This window comes from Perca fluviatilis, chromosome 2 (genome assembly GCF_010015445.1).
Source record: "Perca fluviatilis chromosome 2, GENO_Pfluv_1.0, whole genome shotgun sequence".
Lineage (NCBI taxonomy): Eukaryota > Metazoa > Chordata > Actinopteri > Perciformes > Percidae > Perca > Perca fluviatilis.
Genome location: NC_053113.1, coordinates 31484943 through 31498761, shown reverse-complemented (window position 1 = coordinate 31498761; position 13819 = coordinate 31484943). Strand labels below are relative to the sequence as shown.

Here is a 13819-nt window from a genome sequence, read left to right as displayed (position 1 = left end):
GCAAGAGAGACTGACACGTCACACAGGACACATTTGCATCTCTCAGTCTGCTTTATTTGCTGCAGTTTTCATCCATTTTGTTCCCAGTTCCTCAACCCACCGCCTTTCTTATCCTGCTGCTCCCCTTCTGTCCCTCCTCGGTTACCCTGCCTCCCACCCTCTCTTCTTCCCAAGCATGTACATCTTCAGGTCACGGGTCATTAAGTCAGCTCCAGAGGGGCTGTGTCTGAACAGGATATCTCTCATATTGCCCTGCCCCCACCCCGCTACTAAAACACAAACACGCACAATCACATGCACATCTATAACGACACGTGCACCAAATGTGCACATGCTCGATTGGCTTTCTTACTTTTAGTTTCTTTTTCACCTTTCTCTCTTTATAAACATACTCACAATCACAATAGTTTTTGGCCTTTAACATGCACAATGTATGTCAGTCTCTCAAGTTTAGGGCCAGGACTTGTGGGGGGGGTCATTTGTTATGTTGGGCAAAAATCCAGAGAGTAATATTTGTCCAATAACATATGGGTATGTTAACATTATATTTCTGTAACATATCACAATTTCTTTACGCCCAGGACCTTCCTCTCATGCTCCTGATATTACAAATTATTATTATAAGTATTAAAATATTTTTTAATTATTGCTTGTGAATAAATAAATGATTACTTTAAAAAGGTTCCCTGTGGAGTTTTTGACCACTTGTAACACTAGTGACCATGTATTTTCGAGTGTGTCCCTGCTTGTTTGGATTGTGCACAAGGAAGCGTGCACAATTCACATTCTGTTGTTGGTTTCACGCTATTCTGCACAAAGAAAGTTAATGAAGAAGAAAACTGCAATCTATTAAACATGAATTTGATGCATTGAACACATTTGTGAGGCCTCGAGATGCACACAATGGGGCTTATGAGTTAACACTCAATGCAAATATAACTTTTTTAGCTTACAAGGAAACTTCACAGGGCACCTAATAAGTCAATAAAGCTGATGTAGATGGTTTCTTTTCAGAACTGTTTAATATGAGCAAGACATCCAAAGCACTGTGATGTTTATCTTCAAACCATTCACGTGGATCCTTTTTTTCAAATAATTCCCAGCAAAAAATAACAGACCAAACTGTGTGCCATTTACAGCTTTAGTGCATAACTTTTTGACATTAATGAACATCTGTTACATTCAAGCCGTTGCCAAATGAGTTGCTACAAAGCTAACTACGACTATCAGAAAGCACTCTGGGTAACAAATTCAACACACAAACTGGTTGCTATGGACTCGTCACTAGGCTTCCTCCACTTCGCCGTTTAAACAAAGTGGAAAAAAGTCCAAATCTACACAAAACCCGCAATCAATTAGTAAGCTGACATCAAATGTGGCATTTAGGAAACCTTTATTGCAACCTTGGCACAGCAAGGTGTCCAGACATAGTGCAACAGTAATTTTCGTTTTTTGCGTCCTGCTGCTCCCATCGTTAGCCAGGAAATATTTTTTTTTACTAAAGCAGTATATGAAATCAGATGTATTACCTATCACCATTTAGTTGTTTTGTGTTATTTAAGATATTTATAAAATATCTGGTCATGCCAGACATAATATTTAAACAATGCAATTATCCGTTTCAGCCACCAGGGGGGCAGTGCTCCCACAGCAAACTCATGGGTCAGACCCGTAACGAGATGGAGGACGATAAAGGTGGTGTCACAAAACCCACCCTCTCGGACAAAATTTTTTTTGGATGACCCTCCCCTCAACAAAGAATAAAAAGACATAAATACCGAACGGTCCCTTAGATTGTGTGTCATTGGGGATAATTAGAATAACATATCCAATGTATTTCTCATTACGTGTGTCATCCTCACTTACTGACTGTGTGCTTCCTCACTGTTACCACCCTCCTCCCCCAATGCCTCCTACCCCTGACAGACACACACACACACACACACACACACACACACACACACACACACACACACACACTTACCCAGGTGCGCCGGACTGGGGAGAAAAAGGGGACTGAGTACTCAGGGACCTCATGTGAGGAGGGCCCAAAAAGATGTTAGAATGAATAGCTGTGGATGCAGGAAGGGGCCCATAGAAAATGCCTTTCTACAGGGCCCAGAATTTTGTGCTACGCCCCTGCTCTTACCCCACCCTAACAGTAACAAGTCATGATGCCCATAAGTGATGACCTAAAGTATAGATCTAAATGTCTGAACCCCCATCATGTATTTTTCCCTAATTAGGTTCTTGGGCTGGAGGAGGAGGAGGAGGAGGAATGCAGCAGTGATACACAAAGTTGAGGCACAGCATCACTGGTTGAGGAAAAGGGTGTTGGCGAGATCATGGTGGGTGATGAGTAATGCTCTGACGTCGGTTCTGCATGTGGCAAAATATCTGACAGTGATTCTGTCTGCTGGCACGTACTTACACTACTATTGAAAGTATATATGCAGGAGGATCCAACAAGGAGCTCATCCATTCAGTCAGAAAGATGCAGACGCAACATGGCGTTGCAAACACAGCAAGCATGCACAAACGACTATACAGTATAAAATCAAAAACATGTCAGCCGGCAGGTCAGAAACAGAAACACACAGATTTCCATGCATGTACTCGCACACACCTTGGCTGAGTGTGGTTAATGAATAACTAACTAGCAGAGAGGAAAGGGAGCCATCTTCTCTGAGTAAGGCCAAATGAATTCGCCGAAGCGCTATGCAAATGTTCCCTGGGCTAACGAGACTGCCTGCATGATTGGAGTGCCATTGAAATTCTCCTCGTGCACAGCCCTCTCTCACTTCCTTCATCCCTCCCTCCTTCAATCTCCCTCCATCTCTCCCGCCATTTCAATCTCTACACAGAACATCCATGTTCCTGTGCATGTAGTACAATGTTTTGTCTGTATGTCTGTAATTCAACAAATAACCTGCACATTATGTATATTTATTGTGTATCTTAAAAGCTACAAATCAGCATTTCCTTTCAAACTAAAATCATGTCAACCACTCAGATACACACTGCAACCCTATCAGTGACTGGACAGCAGTGAATGCCCCTGTGTCTTACTCTCTCTGTCTGTCTCACTAACGCACACACACAGAGTCCGCTCACACAGAGCGCGCTCAGAGTCGCTCTGCACCTGTTCTCTCTGTAAAACATCCAAACACGAGTGCTGAATAAATAACCCAACCTAACACAAATAACTGCCAGGTTCACGCACGCACAAACACACGCACACAGCCCATAAACACACATCAATAAGTAAACACCACCTATTTCCCCTCCACAGCTACCCATTGCCCTCTTCCCCCCACCCTTAACACAGGCACAAACTGCTACCATCCCGAAAGACAAACACATAGATGTGCACAATGTGTGTAATGGTTAATGGTCAGAAAAGGGATGAATAAAAAAAAGTCTAACGGAGAAAGAGAGATGGAGGAGAGGGGGTAGGTGTATGTGTGTGTGTGTGTGTGTGGGGGGGGCATTAAGCACTTGTCAGATGCATCTTTAATGGCAGGACATGGCGACTTTAGAGCCCCTGGCCTCCTCTTTCTCCCTGGGGTGCTGGGGACAACAAGAAAACTGAGCACACACACCTCTCTCTTTGTCCATCTGCCCATCCTCTCATACATTCTCATATACCTAGCCGCCTCATTCCATTATCTTTCCATCCTATGCCCACTTTGCCATCTGCATAATTTAGCATGTCAAGCTTTTGTGCCACTTTGTCTTTCTTTTTTTGCCTATTCTGCCATTTTTTGTGCCTATCTGTTGTTCACTTTCAGGTTTGATGGAGTGGAAGGAAAAGACGATGCTTTGTCACTTCATCTCCTAATAAGTGCCTCTAGAAAGGAAGCGTGAGAGAGAGAGAGATAAAGTTAAGAGAAGAGTGGATAGACAGAGGGGTAGAGAGTAGAGGGCCTCTGCAGAGTGGCCACAAAATGGAGACTGGGACAGAAGCTGCAGCAGCTGTGGTGACGCTACACTTCACAGAGAGTGAGGCAGTGTGTGTGAAAGAGAAGGGGGATTAAACAACCTCAATCAATGAATGCAAAAACACAGACATCACACTTTTCCACACCCTCGATACTCTCCCTGGTCTCTGTCGCTCTTCCACTATATCAACCAAACAATGATTCAATTAATAGATAGATAGCTTCAATCTATCTATCTACATATCTATCACTTTGTGTCTTTCTATAGTGGTATTCTTTCATTCTGAAGCCTCTCCATGTAATATAGCAGAAGAGGAGGAGTACTCTACAATCTCAAAGTAGCAGATTGTATGAAATTTAACATTAAATCAGGTTGGTTAAGGCATATATTCATTAGCAGCTTGATATATTACTGCAATATGACACACTGTCAATGTTTTCTTCAACATTTAATGAAGCTACTCAGGTGTCACTAGTTTAATATATTCAACCACAGTATGTTATGTGAGTCACATAAACATGATGTTTGCGTCTGAGGAATGGTCCAATTTCTTTATTAATTTCAACATAAGATAAAATAAAACACAAAAAACTGAACTCTCTGTATATTCTTTTCACGTTTTCCTCATGTTAACTCCGAAGAGACTGAACTAACTACATATAGCACAAATTCAAGAACAGGCCTGTGAATATTTCCAGAAAAGATTTCCAGAATATTTTTAGCATTTTGATAGAAGCAGTATTTACTGAGGATTAACATTAGAAGTGGTTCTTAAAGACCAACAGAGTACTAAAGATTATGCTTATGTGTAGTAGCCCGACCGATACTCGATTATCGAGGCAGATACCGTTACTGATATTTGAGATTTATTGGCTGATAGTCATGATCATGTTTGTTAATGTAACATTACACACTGGCTAAATGCCTTCAAACATATCTTTGGCTTTATCTTTGTTGTGTAATTTCTTGTTACTTATTCTTGTTTATTGGTGCTCTAATGTGTATTGCACTGGCACACATCAAGCACCTACAAACCAGAAAGACACATTAAACACATAAAATCTCCACATTTGTAGATAAAAGATTCCTTCTCCTGACAGTAACGACATGTATCCTCGCTACCTGTCCCTCAAATATACATAAATATGCAGCTATGTCATCTGTGTGTGTGTGTGTGTGTGTGTGTGTGTGTGTGTGTGTGTGTGTGTGTGTGTGTGTGTGTGTGTGTGTGTGTGTGTGTGTGCAAGAGCTGAGCCATGGCGATGCACTAATAAAAATCAGGCAGTGATGCATCCTCACACCTTCCTCATTCCGCCCGCCGGTTCGCACCCGTTACCATGGTGACCAGATAAAACTCACACTGTTTTAAGCTCCAACTGGAGGAGATGGATACTAACACAGTGACACACACATGCACACACAAATGAAGTTCCTTCATACACATCCGTCAACAGAGCATCCTCTTTCAGTTCCCTAACTGACAAGCAAACAAATGCTAATTTTCTAACCAACGGCTATACCAGCAAACCATCAATTAGAGGGAGAGACATGGCTAGATAGAGAGATAGCAGGAGAAGGGGAGGTATGACAGGGGAGTAAAAACCAGGATAGCCAGTCAACACACAAAGCCCTCCTCTGTTTGACTGTCTACTTGTCTATCTATCTGTCTACTCCCCCCCTACATTGCTCGGTGAACGGGCCTCAACGCAAACAGATTTGGCTGTCAAATACTGACACTACACCCAGGCAGGGTCGTCTCGCAGTGAGGCCAGCTGTCAGCAAACACCCTCCTGCCTCTTCATCAAAGCCCATTCAAACTCAGCTTTATTGACCAACACAGCTGTCTGTGTGACATGTGTCAAGCCAATACCTTGGCATACACTTTTCCTAATAAATGGCAAACCACTAGAGCATCTCGAGTGCTATCGAAAGAGAGAAATATGTACATGCTACCAGGAGCTGATAAATGGAGTGGATGGATGGAGTGGATGGATGGATGGATGGATGGATGGATGAGGTGTGTGGTGGAATGTAGTGGGGTGGAAGGGGCGCGTGCGTGTGTATGTGTGTGTGCGTGCGTTCATGTGTGTGTGGCCATGATGCTGAAACAGGCCACCAGTCTGTACCAGGGAGGGAAAGAGATGAGAGGAGGCGTCAAGCCAAAGACAGACGGAAAGAAGAAGAGGAGCATTGTGCTACCAATAAGACCTATTCATCAGCCCTGGAGAAAGAAGGAGAGAGTGAGAGAGAGATGGAAAACAAAAAAGCTCTCAAACTTTTCCAATGCAAAATCAGATGGTTTACTGTAGGATGATATTTTTCGTTATGGAATAACCTAACGATTATTTTCTGGATTAATCGATCAATCATTTTATCTATAAAATGTCCATCACACTGCATGTCTTGTTTTGGGCAACAGTCCATAACCCAAAAATATTCTGTTTACAATATCACATAGAAAAGCAGCAAATCCACACATTGAAGAAGCTATTGATAATTGATTAATCGACTAATTATTTTAGCTCTAAAAGGATGTTTCATATTCTTTACCACTCCAAGAATAAACTGTATTGTATACTGTATATAAATATCATACATACATAATAATTGTATCCATTTTTTTAACATCTGGACATGATCAAAACATATGAAGTTTTACAAGAAATTATTGATAACAATATTCTGTAAATAATGGTATTGTATTGATGTCATATGTTCATGGAGAAAATTATATTACAGCTTTTTAATTGAAGCATATGACGTCTCCCGATCAGCTTAGTCACAGAAAGCTGCTCATGTGAATGTGTGTGTATGTGTGTGTGTGTGTGTGTGTGTGTGTGTGTTTGTACATGTACACACACATGCTCTTGCTTGTTCATATGTGCATGTTTTACCATCAAACAGACAGGCCCGGTCTCACCACACTCACACTGAGGGATCCGTGACTACAGAGAGGGGAATCCAACAGCAAGCTTTATCGATCCAGACTGGAAACCCCCCTCAGGCCACACACACACACACACACACACACACACACACACACACACACACACACACACACACACACACACACACACACATACACACACATACACACACACACACACACAGCTGTGCCGGATCAATGAGTGCTACCGTGTGAAGGACAGAGCCATACAAAGAGACACACAAATACACACATATACCTCTATACACACACTATTGAGAGAGATGAAAGGGGTGCTCGGTATCAGACACCGAGATAAGGGCCAGAGGGAGCAATACGTATCATCTGACCTAACAGTCTCATCTGACACCCTGCAATTGGCCATTGCTCACGGTGCAAATGTTAACAATGCAACGCACAAGCCTGCACGCACACACAGCACACGTAGACAGGACATACAGCAGCATGTAGGAGAATCAGTTTCAAACTGATATTATTATTCCTCACTTCAGATGGAATGATTTGAATAGAGGATCAGACGCAGCAGAGAGAACAGCTCTAGACACAGCAGAGCCCTAGAGGTGTGGCTGCTCTCTTTTGGGTGACTGTGATGAGCAGCTAAACAGATCTATCACTTCATCAAATTAGATCCCCCCCTCCCAGCCCACACACGCCCCTCTGTCCTTCTCACTCACACACACAAACACACACACACACACACACACACACACACACACACACAGAGCACATGTCTACTTATGTCTGATTTATCCCTGTAACACAGCTATTAACCACAGCGGTGTCAGTTAGTGAGTGAGGAGCCAGAGATGTGCCTAGCAAAGGCCATTTCATCAGACTTATTTTTGAATGATTGGACCATTCTTTTTAAACCTTCCTCCAGCTTCTTTCACTGACAAAACAGGAGATGTCAAAGACACAACTAGATTGATTGGTATCGATTAAGGGCTGTCAACAATCACAAACATGGCAAACAAGGAAAAAAAACTTCATTACAATCAAATATGATAGAAAACCATTTTTTACTAAACTGACAGAACACAGTATATGTGGTTTGGGATTTATTTAGTCTAACAATAACTGGAGAGATTTCTCATTTCTCTAAGGGCAGATGTTCCATTGACATATTGGGATGACATTAGATAATTTGCTTTCCATTATTATCCACCACCTGATCAAACACAGCGAGCATGCGCTCAGCCAAATATAACTCACATGAATGGAGTTTGCAGTGACATTAGATATCTGCGAGAGAGGACACAAGGTGGATGTGGGGCTTTTTGTGTTTTTGGTGAGCCTTTAATGACTATCATTGGCTAAATTTCCTACCTGGGACAATGGAGACAGTGTCCTTCTCCCAGGACACCACGCTGACGTACTCCTGGACGGCTGAGGGGATGAGGCACTTGAACACGGCGACATTACCCCGCATGGATCGTTGATCGGCCACACGGACTGTGTAGGGCTCCCTGAATACTGAGGTGTGGAGAAAACAGCTGAAGTTAGTTAATGGAAGGATGGTGGTTGGTGGTGATATAGGATGTCTCAGAATAAGGCTGAACAAACCTGATCTTTAGTTTTAACCGATGACAAAGTGGTGAAAGTTACTAACATAGTTTGTATTGTGGAAAAAAGTGGGCTTAACGTGATTTTGTTAAAAATGTCCATCACAATTTCCAAGAGCCCAAGATTATGTCTTCAAATTGCTTGTTTTGTCGTCAACAGTCCAAACCCCAAATATATTAAATGTATAATGATATAAAACATAGTCAATCATCAAATGGTCACATTTGAAAAGCTGAAACCTAAGAATGTTTGACATTTTAGGCCTTCAGGATACCAAACCATTGGCGGATGGTTGTGATGTTACCATGCAACATTGTACTACTATGAATGGTAGCAGTAACTTTTCTTACTTTGATTTATTTCCCAGAGCCCAAGGTGACCTCTTCACATTGCTGGTTTTGTCCGGAGAACAGTCCAAAACCCAAAGATGTTTAATTTGTCAAGATATTGAACAGAGCATTAAATTGTTACATTTACGAAGCTGGAACCAGAAAATATTTTTGTTTCTTAAATGGCTTAACCAATTATAAAAACTTCTGTCAATGAGTTAACTGATTAATCGACTTATTTTTTCAGCACTGTATAAAAGAAACAACTCACTCCTCTTTACTACACATGTTGACACTGTACAGTTGACATCCTTCTTTCCTGTTTAACCCATAGCAAAAGCCAAGCCAGGTCTTGTAAACAAACTTGTCTGGTGTCCCGTTCAACCCCATTAAGCCAGCATTTCTCTATTTAGCCCCAGATTTGAAGTCACACTATGATTGTAAGGAAGGTTGACACAGAGCTGTGTTGAATGGGATACACAGTGAGCGGCCCTTGGCCTTTTAAAGAACAACGCCACAGATGCTATGCGACGGCAAGGAGTGGAGAGTTGCTCACGGCCGATGGACCTGTCACATGCAGGCGCCAGGCATCAAAAACACACACCCCCTGCACATGTCATGCGGAGCACTAGGCTGTGAATCTGTGCCAGTGTACAGAAAGGATGCTGGTGATTAAGACGGGCTTAATGATGAAAACAGTAGCCTGTAGCTAACAAAATTATCTCTCCAGTTAACTCTGTCACATTTAGATTAGTGAGAAATGTGAAATGCTGAATCAGAGCATACATTTTCATTAAATAAATTAAGTAAAGTGAAATTAAATTAATGGATTATTTTGGTGAGGAGGAGAGACGGGTAGTTCAAGGGCATGCTAGCTTGACTGAATGAACGCTGGCCTGTGCTTTCTGAACTGAGCTGATCAGAACTGTGTGGGCTTAACCCTCCACCCTGATCTCATTTGTATAAAGGGGCGTTGCCACATTTCTCTTAAGTATCTTTGACATATACAACAATTTGACTATCTGACATGAGTAAGATGAAAAGAAAATTACAGAAATCAGGGTCTGATGTTAGGGAGTGTTTCTGGCATCATAATCTATCACAACTATTCAACCAGGCTTACCTTAGAAATGAGGACAGTAATGGCTTAACAATGTAAAACACACATACACACATACACAACACACGGAGTGGCCCCGCCCTCCGGTGTTTTCGCTCTCTCCCCCAGCTCTCCAGTGATATAATTAACGCCTAGCCTGAAGGCCGGCTTCCTTGGTCATTAATAATGCTTTATGCCAGCCGCCACTGTCACTGGAACCCAGTGGAACCAAAGCCGATGTCCTTGTCCAAATGGTGGGGAGTCTTTCACCTTAAAGTCCAGGGTTTAATCTCCCAAGTCTTTGTCTGATTTCGTCCATTGCTTTTACACTGTTCTACTTTTTCATAACTGGCTGAACCTTGGACCCTTTCTTTCTTCTTTCCTGACTTGTGACGGAGCCAAGACTGGAGTACAGCAGGGACTATTCCTTCAGCACTGTTGAAATTCAAACTTGCAACATATGTGACCATGCCAAACATAGATAAGGTTTAGAACATTGGATTTTGGGTCCATCTAAATCTATTGTTGTGTAGCTGATGCTGCTTTGTACCTCAGATAAATTAATGGTCGCAGAAAGATATCCTCTGGAGAGCATATCATGTCTCACTATGGCCACCTGACACACAGGACGCTAATGTGAGCTGAAGCCTCATTTGTAAACAAGTCAAAACTAAAAGGACAAATAATTGCAATCAAGTCTTTATTTCAATTCTTCATTCCAGCAGCTCCTGGTTCTTATTGATTCAATCTACGTACAGATCAATAGCCAGGATAAACTGAGTAGCCTCGGCTATTGTGGCCAAGCCAATTCTTTCAATCATTTATTTACTCTTTGATTGACCCTGCTGCCTCTCGTCAATACCAGGGAAAATCCCTAATGCCCACTGTGCCTCTCATAGAGTGTTTAAAATCAGCTAGACAGCTTGCAAATGTTTGGTGCAATGATGACAGTCATCACATGTCAGTTCAGTGCGAGTTAAAATTCAGTCAAGGTCACCTCAAGTTTGTACTTCCTGTGCTTTGACCCTAGCCCATCCTACACTTGCTAACCTCTCAAACAAGACCTGTATGGCAACATACCCTTGTACACAACCATGTAACCAGCTCCAATAAGAGGCAACTGTTGTGATAGCATTGTCATTTAACACACGTTCCTCTTCCAAAATATGAAAGACACAGAGAAAAAAAACCATTACATATTCATTCTCTTAACCCTTGTGACAGGATGCAAATGGTAGCCCAACTGATTTGTGTGTAAATTGCACTCCCCCTCATCACATGCGCAGCAGAATCATTAGGATGTTACTGATGCCTGACTATATGCAGCCTGGTTGCCTAGGAACGAGCTAAAACATGGGTCTGGTGCACTGGGCGCACTGGGAGGCAAGTCTTGTATCACTGTCGCTTCAATAATTAACGACGGGGAAACCAAATACTGCATTTACTTATTCATAAAGCGAGCAGCAAAAGCACAGAGAAGGAGAAAGAGAAAAATAATGACGAACAGGAGAAATTAATGGATGCAGGTTTCACTATTGAATGAATAGTATAGAAAAAGCAGTCCTTGTGTATCAGTTCATGGGACCATACTTATTGTATTAGTAAGGAAATGCCAGCCAGAGAAAAGATGAGGAGGGCAGATAGAGGAAAGGGATCTTAACACCTGCTGTCTTGGCCCGGGCCTCGGTATAAGCTTGTGTGTTTTAGTCGGTACATGGAGAGCTGAGGTGAGCTACATGAGCAGGTGTCCTCATCTTCTTTTATTAACTTTGTATAAAGAGGACTTGGGTGCACAATACATTAAAACCCTCGGACTTAGGCAGAATATTATTCTGACACAAGTGACTGTAATGACTGTATGTGTGAAAGGTGTGCATTCCTTTTTTAAGTTAAATTGGGTCCCTTAAGTTGTTACCAAAAGTGCTAGTATTAAGCTTATTTTCAGGTTCATAATTGTATTTAGAGGTTGTACCAGAATAGGTTTATGTGGTTTAATTTTCAGAGAACACCATATATGTGTTGTACTGCACATTGATGCAGCTCCTCTTTTCACCCTGTGTGTTGAGCTCTCTGTTTTAGCTAGAGAGTGGGGCATCTCACTTCTGTACCATCTTTGTTGGGAGTCGCACATGCGCAGTGCAGAGCATGAGGGCGTGCCATGCTAGCACCTAGGTGAGCATTATAACGTGTGTTAAAAAGTGACGCACGTTCGTCACGGAAGTAAAGGCTGGACTACAATAGAGCTGTTTGGAGCAGTTTGGAGCAGTTTGTGAACAGTGTTTTCTCTGGAAGATGGTAAGTGCCTTTGAGGTGGACTTTGGGCTTTTTCACTTTGTAAACCTATAACGTGCACAAAAAGATATATAACACAATATAGGAAAGGGGAAAAGCCAAAAAGTACAATATAAGCACTTTAAGAGAAAGCGAAGAAATGCATCAGGAGGAGACGCTCAGATGTGAGAGGAGATGAGATCCTTAAAATACAGCAAGGCCTTAATCCTGAGGCTATAGATCCTGCCAAACTGCTAGATATGCCACACACACACACGCTTGCAAGCACGCACACACGCTATAATGTGTTAACTTTTGTTTCAGACTGAAACAGGTAGAAGTCCCAATCTAAGTTAAATTAATAATAATACATTTATCAGAAATGATTCTGCTTATCATTGCATATAATTTAATAATGCATTATTATTATGTAATAAAACATGAATATATGTGTAGTTTTTTGAAAATCCAAATTAAAGGGTCAAAGTTCAGCCAGTCAAGTAACTAGGATATTAAAGACGAACTAAAGCCTGGTTCACACGGGACGATTTTAAAATTGTCGGCCGATTTTCCAATCCTGAGAGACCCCACACACAAAAATCACGGGTCTAACAGTTTTGGTCGTACGGTGTGTGGTGCGCAGCACACGGAAAAATCAACACATCACACACGAACCGATTTGACTGCCGAGCATTCCCAGGTCAGACGGGAAATCTCGCAAAATCCTTCGAGATAAAACGCGACTTCAGAGTAAACAATCATGGCGGATGCAGTGGCGATAGTTTGTAGTTTGTTTTTAACCGAAAAAAAACTTTGTCAAAAGAAAAGGCGATGGTCAAAGAAGTGGAGACAACGCAAGCATGGACTATACTCAGCTACATCATGATATGGAGGTGAGTTGTTGTTTTTTCTCATAGAAATGTCGTTACGTACTACACAGATTAATTACCGTTGAAATACACGTTCATATATTCGTTTCCATGTACTCTGGTGGACTGCAGTTGTGGATGTAGTTATGCCCATCGACTTCATTGTATGCCACAGTCCACAGGCTGCGTGCTCGTTTGTCCCCGGGGGACACCACACACGAGGAGAAATCGGGCCAAAAAAATTCAACATGTTGGATATCCCCGATTTGAGATCGGAGCGGTCCCGACGTCCTTCCGAGCAGACGAGAGCAGTGTTAACACAACACACACGGCAGGAATATCTGATCAGATTATTTTACGATAATCGGAGCATCCTTAAGATTGTCGGGAGGGGTGAATCGGGGCTAAAATCGGCCTAATTATCCTGCCGTCTGAAACAGGCTTAAGGAATTCTAGAGCATAGAACTACAATGATATGGTACTATGGGAGAAAAAAACATTTTTTTTTAAAGACTTCACCATTGATTGTGCATGTTTATTTAACTTAAATTGTATAGGGCATGTATTTTGCAAAACATTCTGTATGGACTTTTGAATTTCATTTTCCTTCCTTCAAAGAATCCATTGGATTCAATTAATTTCTATGTGGTATGACAATTAAATGGCAGACTCTTGAAGTCTATTTGAGTTGTGCAATGCATCACAGTAAACATCAAGTCTGCTCAATTATTTTTCCTAGTTATCTAATTGTTGAGACAAATTGATCTGTACTTCAAACTGATTGACCATGTAACAGTAG

The 13819-nt window shown here is 41.8% G+C and overlaps 1 protein-coding gene across 4 annotated transcripts in view; it reads right to left on the bottom strand.

The window, feature by feature from the left end:
• Positions 1 to 13819, bottom strand: part of LOC120547701 (Down syndrome cell adhesion molecule-like protein 1 homolog) — a 111147-nt gene that overhangs the window by 79730 nt on the left and 17598 nt on the right. For all 4 annotated transcript variants that reach the window (XM_039783271.1, XM_039783313.1, XM_039783302.1 and 1 more), the window contains exon 3: positions 8216 to 8362. In XM_039783271.1, coding sequence (XP_039639205.1) covers positions 8216 to 8318 — 103 coding nt within the window. In that variant the 5' untranslated portion in view covers positions 8319 to 8362. The remainder of the gene's footprint in view (positions 1 to 8215; positions 8363 to 13819) is intronic.